The 21,126-nt window shown below is 43.3% G+C and overlaps 1 protein-coding gene across 1 annotated transcript; it reads left to right on the top strand.

The window, feature by feature from the left end:
* The first annotated feature begins 1,019 nt into the window (after positions 1–1,019).
* On the top strand, positions 1,020–21,061 carry ttyh1 (tweety family member 1). Its single transcript, XM_034553433.1, has 15 exons — positions 1,020–1,588; positions 5,020–5,185; positions 6,633–6,862; positions 8,973–9,084; positions 10,695–11,032; positions 13,028–13,123; positions 13,233–13,305; positions 14,747–14,822; positions 15,004–15,059; positions 15,341–15,433; positions 15,532–15,624; positions 15,706–15,845; positions 16,733–16,793; positions 18,425–18,503; positions 19,985–21,061. The coding sequence occupies exons 2-14, from the start codon at positions 5,051–5,053 to the stop codon at positions 18,461–18,463; spliced, it is 1,542 nt and encodes a 513-aa protein (XP_034409324.1). The 5' UTR covers positions 1,020–1,588; positions 5,020–5,050; the 3' UTR covers positions 18,464–18,503; positions 19,985–21,061.
* The last annotated feature ends 65 nt before the right edge of the window (positions 21,062–21,126 follow it).

Raw genomic sequence — 21,126 nt, forward strand, 5'->3', positions numbered from 1 at the left:
CTTTTTTTGCGATGAATTATAACCACGAGATTTAATGACATTAAATATTGAATTGGTTATTTGAAATCCTGTGAGTGGTGATATTTTATCAGTGCAGTGATGGATGGCCTGGATGCGGTACTGTTGCCGTGGTTTAACATACAGACACGCAAACGCTCCCTGAACAATACTTGCATACGCAATTATAATGTTGTCTTCTTTCACACACACATACATGCACTATACATAGGCTATATGAGTGAGTATGCTCTCTGGCTCTCTACTGTTTGCTTCCTCGCTCGCATTATCTCCCTGCCTCCCTTCCCCCACTCTCTTTCAGTGACACAGAAAACCTAACGCCGCCCCCTCCCTCTTTGCTCGCTCGCTTTTGCCCCTCTTCCTCCAATGCCAGACAAACACCATACTCTTTTTACACCATTATATCTCCAATTTGCATTTCTCAGTCAAAACATCCACAGATCATCTCCGTCGGCATGCTCTCATCACTTGTATCTCGTCCTCCTCTGCCTCCTTGTCACTGAATCAGTGTTGATGCCATTCTACAGCCTCCGCTGAAAGCTGGTTTTGCCTAAAAATCCATTGCATGGTGCCCCCCTCCCTCCCTCCCTCCCTCCCCCCTCTCCATTCATTGTTCACACCATCTCTCACCCTCCCTCCTCTTTCTCTCAGCATCACTCCCTGGGAACCCACTTTTTTCCCTCTTCAGTATTTCATATTGCCTTCCCCTGCATCTCCCCCTCCCCATATTTATCTATGTGTGCTTATTCGCTTCTCTCCCTCTAATTCTATGTGCATCTCTACTTCACATTAACTCTCGACACGTCGCAGCCTAAACAGTGTTCACTATTTTTTTAACACAACATGTGAGTGGATTTTTTAAATTCTATTTTCACTATTATCTCGAGCACACAGTTGGCTGCATTTGTACTCTTCCTCTCAGTAATGTGGTCCGGGTTCAGTGTGGTGGTCTGGACGCAGATTGGTCAGGTTGATGGGAGTGTGCATGGATGGCTGGTGGGGGTCGGCATCACAAGTGCGCCTCAGTTTGAAGTGAGTTCGGGGTTAGACCCTCCTAATCCCCGTTAACGGATTCATTATCTTTGGGCAATGTCGTGTTGCTGCCGTGTTTCGAAGTCGCTTGGGCGTTAAGCTACGACGGGCTACAATGCAACGATAAAGGGTCCCTTAGGGGTGTCTCCTCAATCTTAATCCCGCTCTCTCTCTCTCTCTCTCTCTCTCTCTCTCTCCTCACTCTCTCTCTATCACTCTGTCTCTCTCACTCTGTCTCTCTCACTGGGAGCTCCTCTCTCATCCATCAACACAAGCACCTCTTCACTGACACCAGACAACCATTCAATTATTGGCTATTTAACATTCCAATAACTGCAAGAATTATTGTTTTTTTACCCCCATTTTGACATATTTTCGCCATGTCTTCAAGCTATTTTTTCAGGATGATGTTTTTTCAAGAGCATCAAGCGTTGATGGCTGGCAGTATACCCCTTTGAGTGGGTTCATATTTTACGGACACCGGCGGAGTGAAGCGACGAGGAGGAGAGAGAGAAACCTCCCAACAAGACCGACTGAGGTAAGGCACCGACCTCGCTCTTCTGTGGATTATGGTTGATATGGTGAAAAAATGAATCCTCAATCAAGTGAAATATGATAAATGCACATTACACCACATCACACTATATGGAGATCGTTGCGTATCTTTTCAAATATGCTTGATAAATGATCATGAAACCATTACACCGTATTGCCAAAATGGATTCAGGCTTATATTCTTTTTAACTATGACAACTATTGGATGAATCTTCTCCCATAGAATAAAATGCTGCAATTGTTTGATTGCATCCAATTAGTTCCCACCCAGTTATAGGTACATGTTTCTCACATTTCCTCTGAACGTATTGTGGACTATTGGTTTTTAATCTGCAAGATAATATGAATATCTTGTTCTGCATTGGTTTGTCGGGTCAGGCGTGTGGAAGTGTTTTGTCACCATCATCTTGTCACGCTGGACTCTCGCACACATCAAAGCACTGATTCGCTCTGACTTACTGACTATGAGCTGCACTCACTTACCTCCGGTCAGCTGCACTCACTTTGAAGGTTCATTGTTGCGGAGCGGAACATTCATTTTACAGTTGAATGTAAAGTGACATTTTTTTTTCTCCTGTCGCTTCACATCAGTAGATCCAACTAACTTTGCACCCTTCATAGAGATGTTAATGAATGTCTCCTCATGATAAGATTGTGTTGCTCTCTCATAAATTACAGTCATTAAGGTTGTTGTTAAGAGGATGTTAGACGACGGCTGTAATGTGAATCATAAAAGATTTTATGTGGCAAATCGGAAATGTGCATCATTTCAGCAGCAAAGACTAGTACGTTAATTATATCTCCTGCTCACATGCAAGAGAGTTGCATTGCCATCAAAAAAGATGAAGGTGTGCTAAAGATGATCCTAAATTCAGCTGACAGGGATGCCTCAGCCTTGTTCTCATTAGCTGCTTCACAAAATGGCCCTTTTCTTTACATTCTAACATCATGGAGTCTCATATGACGCAAGTGATTTTGTTCCCTGTCTCGTCTGAGCTCCGTGCAGTCTGAACGCAGCAGAATTATTCCCCTGCTTTTCTATTTTTTTTTTTTTTCAAACTCTCACGGTTTGGAGAGAGTATGTGGTTTCTTCTCCATCTCGCTCCTCGCCTGCACCTTTGTTGTCTTCTTTTCCACCGACTGAACTCAAAATCCCATTTGGCCTCAGTTATGCAATAATAAAAGGCATGATAACAAGCTGGCAGGAAACATCACGTCAAGTAGCGACTTCCTATCTGTGACAACTGCTGAGTAGCTGCTGCTCCAGGGGACCGTGACCCCCCCCCCCCTCTCTCACTTCCATCAGCGCCTCATTACGTTGCTTCAATAACTTTCTTGGTTGTAGGAGAATCCTACCTGAACTGACCCCACTGTGTGTTTCTTCTTCATACATCTTGAATGGATTTGGGGTGAGAAGTGATATCCCAATAAGACAGACAACCTGCTTTTCTGCCGGTGATTTATATTTATTTATCTTTAGTTGTTTGATTTGATTGAAGGGCTTTATATGGTGTATTCCGCCTCTCATTTGCCTCACGGTGGAAATCATTATTAGTGCAGTGAGTCATCAAGCACAGGAAATGCTTTTCTATATTGACCCACTTTATAGTTGGCGGTGATCACAACAGGTAGACTGATTCTCCTTTGATTGTGGAATTATTCCCTCACTCGATTATTATGCCTCTCAAAAAGCTTTTATCGTCTCCAAAGTCTGATAAATGCGCCTCATGGACTTGCCCTAATGAATTCACTCAAGATAAATGGTCATGAAGGAATGCATAAATATAACGGCACACAATCTGTTTGCACTGCTGATGTGTGGTGGACGGATGCAACTCTCACAGCGTTAAGACTATTATGTTCAGCACAATTTTAATAAGGGAAATGGAGAGTTGGCAATAATTTGATTTGTGACAGTTGGGCTGCTGTAACCATTAAGGTGAACAGGCTTATTGTAATGGGCTTACAGCCGCCCTGTCTGGCTTGTGGGCGAGCTGTTAACTTGTTCTGAGCCGTGAACGCCCCAAATCTGAATGGGGAAATTGTCTGGCGTTGACTGTGACGTGTGGCTAAATCTAAACTATATCATACACATATGCACAAACCAATGGGGATAGTAAAAAGCCTCAGCAGTGTAGAATACTGTGCTGATTGAACGTTGAGTTGAATGCATAACAGCTGCATTGAAAGATAATAAAAGCCTTTTAATTCAGAATCTATCTGACCTTATTGGATCCGACTCTAATGCAGAATTGTATCAGCCTGTAATATCAGCATTGAGCTGAGTTGTGTAACTCTTTGTATTTAAGGCATTAGCGCCGTCGTTAGTGAATGGACGTCTCTGTGCTCTCCTCCCTTGAGCTGTCTTGAAATGCTCCTTTCTTAAACAGTAAAGCGCTGACGGTCTCTTAATCTGGACAGCCGGTATCAGAAGCCGACCAGGCTCCCGTCTCGCCCTCTGTACCCCCCCCGCTCCGTCATTGTAATGAGGATTCCAGTGTATGTTTTGGCTAACCGGATTTGCCCTTTGTATTTACCCTACTTTCTCCCCCTTGGTCGGCTTTAGTAAGCAGTGGTTTATGCTGCAGTCCAATATATCATGTTTTGTATAATGGTCCTCTTGGTGCCTTGTACAATGTTCTTCTCTTGCATTAACTCTGTTCGGAAGACCTCTTCAAAGACCCCATGTATCCCCTATGTAATGCATGATGCTCCTACCGCGGATACTCTTCACAAGGTAAAGAGAGAGGACTTTGAATAACAGCAAAACAAATATAGTCTTTCTTCCAGTCCAAAACCCAAAGATATTCAACTTAAATTGAGACAAAGTGAACAAAAATATTTGAAATGCTTGAAACAGCAGGTACTTTACACGTTTGCTTGATTAAAATACTTAAATAACGAACACAATTGTTGTAGATTAATTGTCTTTTATTCACCTGACATCAATTAATTGACCAGTTGTTCGACCTCTCAGCACGTTTGATGCTCAACAATAGGAGGCTTTTTTCTGTTTGAAATCCAAATGCAAAGAGCATGGTAGGGAAAACTAGTAACAAGTAATCTTTATTCAATCATGTTGACTTGAAGAACTGATCGCAGATCAGTGAAGCCAAACCCTGTTATAGCTGAAGTGTTACAGGCAAAAACACACTCACCTCAGCCTCTGCTCTGAGGGAGGTGTGTACTCTGATTTACAATCCCAAGAGACAGTTTCAGGTAACTGTGCCCTTACTTTGCACAGGTGGTGCAACTTGTCGGATGGAGAAGGGTCATAGTGGCTGTGGAGCTTGCAGTGACCTCTCTGTCCTCTCAGCTCAGCAAGTCCTTCACCCTTCCTTCCCCTCTTCCCCTCTCCTCTGCTCTTACTTCGCATCCTGGCTGCTCTCACCCTCCTTTCCTTCCCTCCCGCAGGGTGGAGGAGGGGGACCAGAGGCAGTAGAAAATGGCTGCCATGACAACGGTGCCCAGTTATACCCCTTCGCTGTGGGTGAGAGTGTGTCATGCCCTCCCCCGGCTGGACCTCACCATGCAGATGAAGGACAACATCTTTGTCCCCGACAGCTGGGAGTACCAGCAGGTAACAGACACCTGCCACACCACATGCTGTACTGTAAGGTCCAATCTGAGGTGCCACATTGCATAACATTTACAGCCCTGTATTCCCCATTGTAGTTATAACTCTAAAAGTGTATTTTACTACAATTGAGTGACTTTGATAATGGGCAATTTGCTCTACATCCCACTTAAAATTGCTTCATAAACTCCTGAATGTAACCGCAATTGGCAGAGCTATGATGGCATTTGCAGTCCTTTAAAAAACCCTTTTCATGCCAACCCGTTGACCTAATCATAGGTGGGAAGATTGCACTAGTCCCCTCCAAGAGCCCCGTAGCTCAGATCTAACCTTTAGATGTTGCAGCGCTCTTCACAACTGTCACATGCACCTCTGCCTCTGTGGAATATTGTACTTTTTCATGCAATTCGGTTTCATGGAGTGCATGAGATTCAACACGGTCCTCTCGCTGGTTTCTGCACTGTGTCGTTTCTGCTGCAAAATGCAAGGTTTCATCCTTCTTCTCCTCCAACAGGCTCTCACACTAAACGCTCCAGCCAGCAGTGTCTCACAGTGGCGTGTTTGTGACTTCTCTGCAGTACAAAGAGGAGGAGGGGGGGAGACGCAAATTATCCTGCAGAACAGAAAGACAAAAGGGACAGAAAGTGCTCCGAGAGAGGGAATGAGTAATGCGAGGAGGTTGGCGAACAGAAGACCGGGCAGAGAGAGAGAGAGAGTTAGAGTGGGAGTGAGAGAGAGTGGCAGTGAATGTATTTAAGTAGGTCACAGATTATTAATAGAGATTCAGTGGTGTGGATAGAAAGTAAGAGATGGGAGAGTGGGGGAGAGAAAGTAAGAGAGGGGAGAGTGGGTGAGAGAAAGAGAGTTGGAGCGAGGCTGAGTGTGGGGAAAGAGGGGTGGAGCGATGGGGAGGGGCTTCAGATAGCAGGAGGTGACATACAGTAATGAAGGTGGAGGAATGGGAAGTGACAGACAGGCAGATGGATGAAGGATAATACTGTAGATATGGATTGGAGCAAAATGAATTTCAGTAATGTTGACTTTATGACATGGAGCCTGATCAAAAGCAAAGTCTGATATAGCTTAACAACATTAATATTCACTCTGATGCAGATCAGGAATTCATGGGTTTGGTCAAGAAGCATCTGAAATTAATTGCATTAAATTTCCACCTATGTTAATGTTTATTGCACGCAGTGTGTATCTGTATCCTTGATTTTACCGCCTATTTGAAACACACAATTTATATTCTCATACCTTTTTAATCACCATCTCCTGCTGCTTAATGGGGGCGGGACCATATGACAAGCTTTGGATTTAACAGGATTAGTTGGTATTTTACCATCTCAAATTGCTCTTCTCCACTTGTAAAATAAAAATGAAATTAAAGTGCCTTTTTTTAATATTCACTGACTCATCCCCTTTCTTTTCCTCCTCATATTTTCCTCAGACTCTGCTGGTTTTGTCAAGTTTATCAGCCATAGCTCTCGTCATCTCCCTCCTGGTGGTCCTCTCCTTCCTCATACACTACTGCTGCTGTCACCGTGGTGACCGGAGCGAGGGATCAGAGGAGGAGGAGGAGGATGAAGATGCCAGCACAGGTCACGGTTACAGCGGGAAGAAGGGGCGGGGCATCTGCTGTGTCACGTGGGTCGCGGTGGCGTCTGTCACGCTGTGCTGGTGAGAAGGAGGAGTCAAGTACTCAGATCCTCAGGGCAACACTGTAAATAAACTCCACAACAAGTAGAAGTCTTGCATTTACTCAAGTAGAAGTCCATAATCAGCAACACTTAAAGTATTAGTTAATCATAGTAACTAAGTACTGGTTACTTTTTACAAACCTTTCAAATATGATACACAATAAGATACACGATAAACAACCCAGCAAAGCAATCAGTTAGCTACACCTTAACCAGCAACAATGGCCCTCAGACGTTAATGCAGCTGTAATAATAACCCAGTACTGACAATACATATTGTCAATACTTAAAGTATACTTTGCTGGTACTCCATAATTGAAAACAAGACTTGTACTTGAAGTGGTGTATTTTGGTATTTGAATATTTCTTCGACCACTGATTCGTCGATGCATTAATATCATTTTATATATTTGTTGTGGGGATTTATTTTACCTCTTTGAGTCTGAAACATTTATATGAAGTCACAACATTTTGAGAAACACGCTTATTTACTTTCTTGAAGAAAGTAAAATGAAAGCTATAGCTGTCTGGTAAATGCAGCAAAAAACACAATATTCCCCTCAAAAAACATAGAGGAGTATATAGAGTAATAAAATCTAAAGATTCTCAAGTAAAGTACAAGTGCAATAAAGTCCTTTTAAGTGGAACAACAACAACAACAACAACAACAACAACAACAACAACAAGGATGTGAATCACAAGCTGTCACCTCACACAGTCACCAATGTCACTGGAGAGGAGGCCTGGGTGACAGCTGATGGTCACGTTAAGTTGCTGTTTACCGACCACAGGCCTGTGACAGCCCTGTGCGTGTCAGTTTGTATGTGTATGTGTGTGTGTGTGTGTGTGTGTGTGTGTGTGTGTGTGTGTCTGTGTGTGTCTTTGTGTTTCCCTGGTTTCCTCATAGCTGTGTGTGTGAGCATGATCTCCAGTACAGCAGTCATTTACCCACCGGTGTTCCCCCTCAGATCTGGTGACCATGCAGTCATGCAGTGACCATGCGAGTCAGTACGCTGTCTCTGGACCTAATACAGAAATGCTGCTTGACATCTGTCCAAAACACTCTTGTAAAGTGGAAGTCGCTGAGGGGAAGCTCAGCTGCCCATCAGACATTTTATATCTAAAGCTACTGGCCAAGTGGTGTGCTGTAATACAATTATACTGCAATTTAATGCTTATTATATATCCCAGTCCATTTCCCACACGTTTATATGCTCTGGGACTGTTTTGTTATATCACAGAACATGATGTACCGGAGATCTGATGTCGGCTGTCATAATGGTGTCATACAGACTGTAGGTTGATGTGGTTCGTGTCTCCCCCTCATGGACCGTAATATAATGTAGTCCTCTCCTCCTCTGATACATGCTAGACAGAATGAAAAAAATGATGCTGCAGTTTACCTCATGAGAATATTTCACGTGACACCCTTTCCTCCAGAGGGTGGCCTTTTTGTCACAAGCACCAAAACAGCCATTTGAAATGCAGTTGCATTGGACAGCATCCACATTTGGCAGCTTGAAATGCAAAGCGCACACAGACACAGACACACATTCCTCCTTTTCCTTTTCCCCCTGCTTTCTAATCTGGGTCACATACTTTGTGGGAGATTGGGTCATACCATTCCTCTCGGGTTTGCAGGGATTTGACGAACATCTGGCCCGAGTCTTAATCTGAATATTTGAATAACGGAACGATGTGTAAACATGTCGCTCTGTTTAACATTTCGAATATTTTCCTTGCTGAAGCTTAATGGTTGAGTGCTAAGAGTCAGTTTTTTCCCCCATCATCTGTTTATACCTCCCCTGCGCTCCACTGTTGGTATGCTCATCCAGAGCACACATATCCCATCCTCTCCAGCTCTATCTTCTTGTATCACATTAATTTAAAATGTACATACACACTGAATTAAACATTATATGTATGCCTCTGCTATCTGTTCTTCTATCCCCCTCACACACACACACACACACACACACACACACACACACACACACACACACACACACACACACACACACACACACACACACACACACGTATACAACTCCCACAATGTTTTCATATTTCCCTTTTTCCTCCCTTTGCAGTGTTGCCATAGGCGTTGGTTTCTATGGCAACAGCGAGGCTAATGATGGGATGTATCAGTTGACCTCGTCTCTTCTCACAGCCAATTATTCGCTAGCTTCCATCGATCTGCTGGTGAGTGTTGCAATTCCACAAGTAAACTGACAGAATATGTAACTTATGTAACTGTGTGTGTGTGTGTGTGTGTGTGTGTGCTCATGCTCACATGTGGTCTGCAGATAGTGAAAGAAAATCAGATACAAACATCAGTTTTTTATTGATTTCCCTTTGGCCAGACAGTACAATTATTTATGTGTCAGCTAAATGTCCTCCTTGTACTGCGGGTCAGGAGGACTACAGCAATATAGATGATGAATAACTGAATGAGTGTGTGTGGGGGGGGGAGGGACGACGACATATTAATAATTAAAATTAAAGCAAGATATCTCCCCTTTATTATTATTATGGCCTCATGTCACCCCACACAACAAGCAGACATGTGCAATCTTAGCTATTAATAAAACCATCCAGATATATCCATTTTTTTTTTTTTATGAACTAACAAAACAAAGAATGTTGCTATAAAATGTGACCTACATGAACTGACATCAATATTAAGTGATATATTATTAGCATTTGCTCTGTCGCTCAGTGAAATAGAGGTCAGCAGTTTTACTGCTGTGCAGATTTTCAAATAGATAAAATGCACACATGACATCCTGCATTGATTTAATTTCAGCTCTTTTAGCTGTTGAGGGTCTTGTGACATATTAAATAGGGGTTTTAATACAGTGATGTTGATGTTTAATGGTCATGTTTTTTGTTGTTACAAAATACAACAAACTGAATTAGAAATATACATAAGAAATAAACAAATCTTGGATCTCACTGCACCCACTTTGGGAACCACTGATCTTCCTCGTGTCTGCTCCATTGTTCAGTCTTTATAGAATTCCTTGTATGTGTTATTCTGCAAAAAACATTTACTACCATTTTTAGAAAGGTACATTTGTTGTTGTGAAAGTAGCCATTGACATATGAAATTAGTGAAAGATATATATGCAGTATTTTTAAAAACATAATTGGGATAAAATAACAGAAAGTTGGCTGAAATCGAAACCAAAATAAAACCTGGAAGAAGAAAATAAATGATGCTGCTAGAAGATGAGTTATATCAGAGACATCATACACTAAAGAAGAAGAAACACAGACTAAAGCTGAACTAAAACTAAAAACTAACACTGAACACTCAGTTATGTACCTTTATGCAAAACACAGGAATGTATGTGCAGGTATGTCCTTTATAGAAATGCATATACAAGTAAAATAAACAGTCAAATATTGAATAACAAGACAGAAGCTTTCTTAAAAATCAGTACCTGCAAACAATGAGCTTAATGGAGGTCATTCTGAATGAGAGATCACACATTATTCATCATGGTTGCACACAACATGTCTCAAAAGGAGTGTGCTCAATTCTTTTTCTGTACTGCTGCAATCTACGATCCTCTCTTCGCTAATTTGAGAAACCCGTTGTGTGTTATCAAGTATTTTCATGTAAAGGGAAATCCTTTTGTACTTTGCAAAGTACTTTGTGTTGAAATGAGGGATATGCAATAGCATCTTCTGTTTTCTATCTCCATAACAAAACCACTCTAAGCTGACCACCATTTTATGAGTATGACCATTTCTATCTTGTGGTTTCCCTCCCACTTAACTCACATTCTGTCTTCCTCCCACTCAAGATTGCAGACACAATTTCTGGGCTGCAGCTGTCTGTCTCTGGCCCTTTGACCTCAATGGAGGAGCTCTTTACTGGCAGTAAACCCTTCTTGGCATCGACGAGGAACTGCCGGAGGTTATCTGAAAACGTGATCAACCTCCTCTCCTCCATCTCCCTGGCTCGGTCCAGTGTGGATGCAGGCCTGGGGAATGACAGCATCAGCGGGGGGTCGTCCATCATACCTCTCACTCCAGTACCTCCCTCTGTGGCCCCGACAGTGGTGCCTACCGGCGGCTTGATGCCCAGCCCCTTCTCACCTGGCTGGGCGGCCAACACACTGATGGTCAATGAGGACTACAGGTGAGGCTGCAGTCCAGATCTCCATCCGATTAGTAGATATAGATTTATTTCATAGATTGTTTTTAGTAAATTATACCAAGTGTTGCCTGGTTCTGTTCCTGCATGCATTTTAGGCTTTTGTGTATTCCACATGATTCAGTGCAGATCTAGATGCATGGCCCACAATACAATACAAATACAGGCATTAGCGTATTTACACATATATCTCGGCACAATCCCATATTGTTAACTAACTACATTGAAAAGAAAGCACATAATCTGACCTCTGATAGATTTGCTCATCAATGTATCTGATGCTCTGCATAATTGCGTAAGGAACAATGATTCCCAAATGTTCCAACTAAATAGATGGCGTAACTATATTCTGGATTCTTGTTCTTCCTATTTGCAAAACTCAGTACCCACGATTACTGATCTGTCAGTTGTCCAATCCAAGAGTTTAACATTGTGGCTATAAACATATAGATTTAATTAGATAATCACAAATATTACTTTTTACAACTTGTACAGTAGAAGCATCAGGAGTTAAATTACAACCAATCAATGGATACCAATTTGATGGGTTTCAGAGTAAAAAGTTTAATTTTGAAAAGGATTAAATACTGTATATGCAAGGCCCATTTCATCTCATTCAAGTGGACCTGCTTTACGTTTAGAAACCTATTTCTGTGACTTGGAGGCTCCATGTTTCCAGTCCAGCTCCGATAACCATTTCCTATTCTGAAGTTAATGTAGTAAATAAGCAGATTTATAGCAGCATAAACCATCTGGATCAATTTCACAATTATCAACACATACAGGCTGTTTATCAACACTGTTGACAGTGTTGAGAAAACTATCTGAACCTGCCTTTTTATAAATGTTGCATGTTTATCAAGATGGCTGCGTTTGTTGAGGTAATGCAGTGGAAACATTTTGTTTCCAAAAGGCCACAATGTTCTGGCTCCTAACGGGTCAATGGGATGCTTTTATATTACGTAATAATAACAACAAGGAAGTAGTGCATCCCATAAACCAACCATACACAGCGAACACAGACAATGTGCTTCATCCCTCATTTAAGCAGTCAGAGGTGAAGTAAGGGTCCACCTCAACCTAACTTCACCTTTCCCCTGGTCTCATACAGAGTCCTGTGTCTTCTTATCTTAAATAGCAGATTATGCTGTTCAGTCCGGCCCCAGACACGCATTGAGTGAATGTCTCATGTCTTTTAAAGAGACATACATGCATATCCCAGATCAGTACTGTTGACAGAATCCCAATAATCTTATTATACTTAGTTTTGATTCACGGAACCACGGAAAAAGAGAGAAAAAAAGATACTGTACAAGGTGCCGAGCTTAAAATTGCAAATGAAAAAGGAGGCAAGCCGGTACTCATGTCTTCATTGCTCTGTGAGGAGCTCTCCTGCTGCCACTCTGAGCAACTTCACACTAAACTTAAAGACCGAACGTCACATCCAGATCGTATCATCCCGTCATGTCTCCTCCTGCATCAACTCCACCGGCAGAACAGAGATGGTGGCTGGATGGACACTAAATCATTCCCTGATCAAATCAAAACCCTCATTTGTTTTTGCGCAGATTTACAACCTGCTACCAAACACAGGTTACAAAATGAAGTCCGACCATCCTAAATGGAGGAGCAGTGGAAGGGTGGAGGTGTAATTTATTCATCAGTAAAAACATCAAAATGAAAGTGCTGTCATCCTAATCAACCGACTCTAATTATCTAAATATCGTGAACCAATTACTAAAAAACAGAGATGAAAACAACAATGACATAAAACAATAGAACATAGAATTAAGGTAAAATAAGAGTTTCTCTTTACAACTTCCTGGTCACAGTAGAAAGCTATGGGAAAATACTCTTTAAATTGACCTTGAGCTATTTTCTATTTATTTTTTCTGCGGCGGTAAAGAATAACCTTGCACACATAAACATGTATAACAGTTTTTATTGCATTGGCATCCTCTGTGTGTTTCTTTGTTACAGGTGGCTATCATACGTGTTGTTGCTGCTGCTTGACCTCATAGTGTGTCTGTTCATTCTGCTGGGACTGGCCAAGCAAGCCCGCTGGCTGCTCATCCTGTGAGTACACACACACACACACACTTTTATCTTTAGACAGACCATACAACGCTGGATTGATGCTCAGGGTGTCATCTTGGCTGAAGAGTTTGTGCTGTTCTGTCCACAGGATGACCGTGCTGGCGTGGCTGGCTCTCTTCCTAAGCTGGGGCTCCCTGGGCCTGGAGACCGCCACTGTGGTGGTGAGTACACCCGAAAACTGCTCTGCTGAGAAGAGGCAGAGCAAGAGGAATAGGAAGTGAATGGGACTGTCATTGGGAGGGATGGGCTGGCTCCAGCTGAGGGAGGAGAGTTACAGGACGCCAAAGCAATGTGTGTATGTGCATGTGTTTATGTGTGTGCATGCATGTGTGTGTGTGTGTGTGTGTGTGATTTCTGTGCCCATTGTGCTAAACTGTGAAAAGATCTGCCTCCTAGGGAACGCTGCAGTCGTGGCAGAGGACCAAAAAGGCAGGAAAATGGGGCAGAGATTAAAGATTCAATGCGCGTGTGCACAAGCGCGTTTGTGCACAAATTGTGTTTGTGCATTAAAGTGTGTGTTTGTCGTGTAAGTATGTTTGCAAGTGTGTGGGCGTTTGGCTTTGAAAAAGATGGAATATGAAGAGAAGTGCTTTTAACAAGACTGAGGAAGGGAAATGAAGAGAGAGAGAGAGAGCGAGAGAGGGCGAGAGAGGGCAAACCATCAGCTTGCCATCAGCAGTGCAAGACGTGAAGCTGTTGCTGTACTTCGGCCCCTTGTGGCTTCAGACTGAGCATGCAAGAAGTGTGAGTGAATCACTGTGAAAGTGAAATTCACAAAACTTGCTGCTGGACAATGTTCTGCTTTTAACGCCAGAAACATGACAACGCCCCCAGTGTGCTGTGTCTTACAGGCATGAATCCAGGCTGTAACATTTATCAAGAACAAAGCACAGAGAGAGTTTTTCTGTCACAAACAGAGGAGTGTCCTTTTTGAGTTCTCTCTGTGAAGTTTGGTCGTACTCTCTGAGGAGGAGACGGTTTTAGTCTGGGGGTGTTTGAAGAGCTTTTTTTCTGCACTGCTGCCCACTTTAAGAGACCCAGTGTCATGTGGAGCTGGCGGGAGATGGTCCCAAGGCCTGTGGGTCCACACAGAGCCGCTCTGTCCCTGGTCACTGACAGGGAAACAATGGGCCGGCTGTGGGACGGCCCACTTTATTTTGTCCCGGGTTGCCACTTTTCCCGTCAGCCACACTGTGTGTGGCTCTCACTCCCTCTTCTGGTGGGGCGACATCCAGCTGAGAGTGTGTGTGGGTGGACTATCTCTGACCTGAGTGCACCCTCTAACAAAATATAGGCCAGCATGGTTTGGAAAAACAGGTCAAGAGAGGTGAGGATATGAGTGGTGAGCTAATGGAAAGAAAACTAGATGTCAGAGCGCAGCCCGGGTTTCAATATCGATCGATATCGGCCACAATATTGTGAGCCGCTGTCAGATATCTGATGACGTATTCCAGTGGGTCAGTGTCCCGACTAACTTTTCCCTTGTGATCATTTTCTCTCTCTCTTTTCTTTCCCTCTTTCACCTCATCTGTCCCTCTCTCTCTCTCTTGCTGTATTTCTTTTCTCCTCTTTTCCTGTCATCCTTTCTCGCTGCTCTGACAGGCTCTAAGTGACTTCTGCTCGGATCCGAACACGTTTGTAGTCAACTCCACCCACTTCAACACTGGGACCAGCTCAGGTACAGTATCAACCTATTTCAAGAACACATTTATAGTTGTTTCCCATTTCTGCAATGCCCTTGATCTACCTCCCAACTGTGCGTATGTCAGCACAATCTCATATAATGACAGTTAAATGTCCCCACATCTTTTCTATTATGCACTGATCGGTTGTGCACTGGTGTTTTGCTGGCCATTCAGATGTGTTGGATTATTACCTGACCTGCAGCAGGCGCATGAACAGTCCATTCCAGCAGGTAATGTGACCTCCTGTCAGTCACATGTCTTGTGTACATAACGCTTATATGCTGGCATTTAGCTGACACTCTTACCCTCATTGTATTTAAGTGAACAGGTTGTATATCAGACTTGCTCAAGGACACATTATTTGAGGACGGGAGGCACAGCTGTTGCTGCGTGTCCTGTCCTTAAATGATTTGCTCACCAGATACATAGCGACTCGCTCCGCATATTAATGGTATGTTTGAGCATAAATGCAAATTAAAAGCGCTTAACCGTACCGACTTGTTGGCTGCAGCTGCTGACCCAGTCGCAGAGGGCTCTGTCAAACATTCACACACACCTCTCCAGTCTGGACAGAAATGCTCTCACACAGTTCCCCAAAGCTGAGGTATGTCATCGTGTCGAAACATATGCGGAAGAAATAACATTTCGGACGCCTACTCTGAGATCTTTTTCTAACTGATCCCAATGTTCTCGTCACGTCAGAGGTCACTCAGGGAGGTCCAGCAGATACTCAACTCCACAGAGGGCAACTTTCATCAGCTGGTGGCACTGCTGAACTGCCGAGGTCTGAATAAGGTAACCCAAGGCGCAGTGCGGTGAAGTACCAACATTACTGATTCTTTTTATTCAGCGATGTATCCATCCATTTTCTTTTAGGACTACATTGACTCTTTGAAAGGCCTGTGTTACGACGGGATGGAGGGATTGCTCTACCTCTCCCTTTACTCTTTCCTCTCTGCTCTGGCCTTCACCGCCATCCTCTGCTCTCTGCCCGGCGCCTGGAGGAGCTTCCCCAGGTGAGAGGGAGAGTGTCAATATGTGTACGTACTGCAAAGGTATAGGTGGCAGTTGTTTCTATCAATTTCTACTAGAAATAAGGACAAATACAACATTGTTATTTAATGCACTCCCCACTCATTTAAACACTGAATTGCCGACCATCAACTAAAGAAGGAGGCAAGTGTGAGACAACATAGTTGATGTGAGTTGATGGTACTGAAAAGCAATACATCCTTTTTGTCCCACAGTGTTGTGGAGGCTCCTCCATTCGTAAAGGAAAATGTACAAAACATCCACAATCAGATCACAATTACAACATTTGGGAGTTTCTGCCTGGCATAAAATGTGGAAAGATATTGGAGTGTATGAGAGATAGTTGATTGAAATTTAGCTTTGACCATTTTCAAGTGAAAAGTCTAGCATGCTTAAAAAGGGTAAAATACATTTAAACCAATAATGAAGTCCTCAACTTTATTTCAGTTTTGAAACTAATTTCTTTTTTGCATGTTCGGGGGTTTGGTAGCCACGGAACAGGTTTGTTGGATCTGCTGAGATGTTTATGGAGTTGATAGTTAGTTCCAGATACTCTGAAATCCATGAGAATCCTCCTCACGTGTGGTCAGCTAACAGCTGATGGTGATCAGTGCTGCTAGTGCATCAGTCTTAGATCAGTAGTTCTGTGTTCACTATTTGTGGATGAATAAGTCCCTTTTACCATCTGAAGGGTTCTTTGCACTATTAGAGTCTAACCGTGTATAGTGACAGAAATAATCCTGGAGATGTCTTGTCAGATGTCTTTTAATGGAACTATAAGAATGAATACAGCTATGAAGAGAATGCAGTATGAAGGCACTCATCGATGCTCACACATGCCCCTCTGTGTCTCTTTCATGGACGACGACAGTGAATCAGAGGAGTACGAAGACTCGGACAGCGAGAGTGAGGACCCCTTCACCTCCCATCAGGCACGTAGACCGACGGCCTCGGGGTCTCAGCGAGGGGCCATGGCCCCCTTCTATAATTACCCGGGGGCCGGGTGGACACCCCCCTTTTCTAGCGCTCCGCCCCTCCCGTGAGTAACACAGACACTCAGACACACAGACAGACAGACAGAACGTCCCAGATGTTGCAGGAGGAGATGTGTACCTATAGGCAACTGTTATACCGATGCCCCCAGATCAGGGATTGTAACAAGTCCAGGATGAAAACAGAGTTAACTTCAACACATAGCGACTGATTTACAAGTACAGGTCCATTTAGCACTATTAAGACGTTTTTGTGCAGACACATAGTCTTTTTGGTGAAGAAATCACAGATTTCCCCCTCAAAGTGCATTAATTTTATTCATGATATGTATAAAGGATGTCGCAAAGTCATCTTCACGACAGAGCAGTTGGAGTGCAGTACAGTCAGCTAGGTTCACACACTTTTGTCTCTATATAGACATGTAGTCCACAGAGCTGCCAGGTTAAGCACATGCACTGCAGACAGACACACAGACAGGTCAATATGGACTAGAGTGTAGGCAGAGAAACAGACACAACTCCAGAGGTCTGTCTGTCTGTCTGTGTGTCTGTCTATTCGTCTGTCGAGTGTTTCAGGACAGACGATGTAGGCCGCTCGGTCATTTTCACAGATCTGGTCTCAAATGGCGTCCTGTCTCCTAAACAGTAGTAGACTACTGCTGTGTTGGGGGGAGGGTGTCATTGACGAGGCAGCGCTCGTAAAAACTCCGGCGATGTGAGGCTCAGGTTGACTATAGGTAACCCCCACCCCCTCCCTCCCCTCCAAAAAAAACCACCCCTCTGCATCACTCTCATGTGTCTCCTCACTGTGTTGTCCATCTCAAGTTATTTCTCTGGATCTGTCCTTTGCTCTACAGCAAACCTCATTTTCCTTTTTTGGCTCTCCCTATTTCTCGCTTTCAATTTTCTCATCTTATTTTTTCCTCTTTCTCCCTCTCTGATGTTTCCAAGCTTAATCAGAGCTCTGAGAAACATAATCATTGGCTATTTAACTTCCTATTCTAATGCCAGCAGATCATCTGGACTGCTCCCATATCTAATATTAACGCAGAAATACAAGGATACTGACTAAAACCAACTGTCAAGGCTCAGAAACTCAGCTAGCACTAAAAATACAGTCCATTCCTCTTAAATGGAATTTACTCAGGATTGCTTTAAAAGCTTTCTGGGGTTTATCATGCAGATAAACAGATTCATTAGGAAAACAACATTACAGCCGAAATGGGAATGGTGAGTCACACCCAGCTCTAAATGCATGTAATTGCAGATTATTGTATAAATCCTGCAGTGCATCGTCAGGAGTGGACTGTACGCCTGCTGCTGGAGCTCTCAGTGCCTTGCTTGAGTGCCAGTAGTACTAATACCTACTAGTTTTATTGAGTGCTGTTTTTTCCGCACTATATTTCTAACCGCTCTCTCCTTCTTCCTGTTACCTGTCGTTGGCTCCTGTCACCCCCGCGACCCTTCTGTCTTTCTCAATGTGTCTCACCCTTGTTTCCCTCTCTCCTTCATCCTCCGTGCCTCCTCTCCCTCTCTCTCTTGTGTCCTTGTCTCTTTCTATCTCTATACAGGACTCCAAACGTTTCCTCCAATGGCAACCCTGGCTATGAGAGCCTACCCTTGACTGACAGGCAGTCCCCACCCCCCTCTGTGAGTTCCTCTGTACTTGTGACGCCATCGCAATCGGTGCCATTTTATCGTTGCACACGCCCGCTTTAGGCTGGCCCTGTAGGCTGGCCCTGTAGGCTGACCCTGTAGGCTGACCCTGTAGGCTGACCCTGTAGGCTGGCCCTGTAGGCTGACCTGTAGGCTGACCCTGTAGGCTGGCCCTGTAGGCTGACCCTGTAGGCTGACCCTGTAGGCTGGCCCTGTAGGCTGACCCTGTAGGCTGACCTGTAGGCTGACCTGTAGGCTGGCCCTGTAGGCTGACCCTGTAGGCTGGCCCTGTAGGCTGACCTGTAGGCTGACCCTGTAGGCTGACCCTGTAGGCTGACCTGTAGGCTGGCCCTGTAGGCTGACCCTGTAGGCTGACCCTGTAGGCTGACCTGTAGGCTGGCCCTGTAGGCTGACCTGTAGGCTGGCCCTGTAGGCTGACCCTGTAGGCTGACCCTGTAGGCTGGCCCTATAGGCTGACCCTGTAGGCTGACCCTGTAGGCTGACCTGTAGGCTGACCCTGTAGGCTGACCCTGTAGGCCGACCCTGTAGGCCGACCCTGTAGGCTGACCTTTTGCTCTTTTGGATGCTTCAAAACCAGCAGAAACAAGAGCATTTCCACATTTTCCCTGTTCCTGATTGTTATTGTTATTTCTTTGTTACTAAGATACATTTGGGAGCTCTTCGTGTTTTAGTATCACTATCTGGCCATTAAATCAGAGCCCCTAACCTTGACCATAACAATTTAAATGAATATAAGCAACATTCAGTGTGAATTTGGCAGCTTTCATTTGCTGGGGAAGATGTACTGTGTGTATATGACCACATGTTGTCACGTGACCAAACTTACAGTCTCATGACACCTTGGCTATCTTTGTGACAACTGAGCAAACACTGTGCACTGGGGAGAGCATGTGATACCTTCCGAAGCTTCAGAGGAACCTAACAAGAGGGCCTTGATGTCGTATTTTTATTTTTAATATAATAATCTTCTTAATTGACTGTCAACATTTACGTTTGAAGAAGGAAATAAGAAAGTAATATGAAATTAAACGCTGCATAATCTTAAAAGAATAACAAGGTCCCCTCACCAGCTTTTTTCCGGGTCTCACAGTCTCGCAGTACCAAACTCTGTATTGCGATGACAATGTGGCTATCTCCAGGACAAAATGTGCAAACTGCATCAGATGCAGCTGAAATCTAGAAAAAGCTATTTGCATTACAGTTTTTGAGGAGGTAATAAAGTAAAGCAGTACTATTTACAGCTTTACTTCTCCTCTGAGTTATATTTGAAATAGTTGAAATTCTCCGTAAACATCCTTAAGCTTGTTGGTCGGATAGTGAGCTAAACATGTGATGTCTTCTCCCTTTGAGCTGATCACGTGTGAATAACACACTTTGTTCTCCTCTCTTTTATTTTCTCTCCTCTCAATGCTCCCTCGGACCATCGCAACCTCGCTCCTGTTCTGGACGTACAGTACTCTCCCAGCATGCTGACTGGTTACGGGGGAAGTCAATCACACCCCAACCCCGCCCAGTCGAGGAACCTGTATTCACGTTGATTATAAAAAAAAATTTTGTTAGGAAATGTATAGAAAAGAAATGTTTAGTTTTCATATGAATGGACACTTTACTGAAATGACAAATAAAACTAATCTCAATAAAAATGAATGCTAAGTGTGAATTCAAAGTGCGTAACGTCAGTACCACGGAATATTATTATTATTATTAGAAGCACTTAAAAGAAACAGGTCTAAATGGACTGTTGATATAACCGACAATGATAAAGCCGGTAAGATGGTTGTGCAAATATGAACCAAGTCCCTTTGGTCTAAATTGTTTCCCCTCGTCTGTCTAAACTGTGAACAGTGGTGAGGCAAGTCAGAATGGTATTGACGTTACTACGTTGTAGTTTTATATTCTTAAATGTATCAGTACCACCGATTTATTTTTAAGTTTTTATATAAATATTGTTGTAGAAAAACACTGGCACGTAGCGACAAGACGCATTTTATTTCTGTGAATGGTTAATGCAGTTCCTTCACTTGGTATCTTGTTTTTTTTAATTATTACTTTTTTTATAGGTGGCAATTCAGTATTTTCCTTGTATTACCATATGGTATTCTGTATATCTCACTGTCTATAATATCTGAATAATCATGAACATGTGCTCTTTAAAAAAAATCTTGAGGGCTACCAAGACCCTGTTTTAATGATTGAATGGAGAACTACTACAACTGCCACTCAAGTCTTGAGTGGAGAACTACAAATCCCATGCAATGACAGCAGGTACATAGCAATATGATTCTTGCTACTGGTGCTGCAGTAGCCCTACCGTAACTAGCAATAATACCTATGTATAGCATTGGGTTTCTGAGATCTCTCCAAGATGTTTTGTGTATATATGGTCTGGTATGTTGGAGATTTCATTGAATCCCCCGTCCTTGCCAACTGACCTTGTTAACCCCTGAATTGAGTTTGTATGGTTATCAATGCTCCTTTTGAATGGCATCCTTTTACACTCAAGAGTCTAATATAAATAAAAATAACTTCAATAACCTTCACATGGTCTTCATTGTGTCTACAAGTCCATACAGTGTAGGTAACAAACAAAAAGCTT

Source organism: Cyclopterus lumpus, chromosome 16, assembly GCF_009769545.1.
Source record: "Cyclopterus lumpus isolate fCycLum1 chromosome 16, fCycLum1.pri, whole genome shotgun sequence".
Taxonomy (NCBI): domain Eukaryota; kingdom Metazoa; phylum Chordata; class Actinopteri; order Perciformes; family Cyclopteridae; genus Cyclopterus; species Cyclopterus lumpus.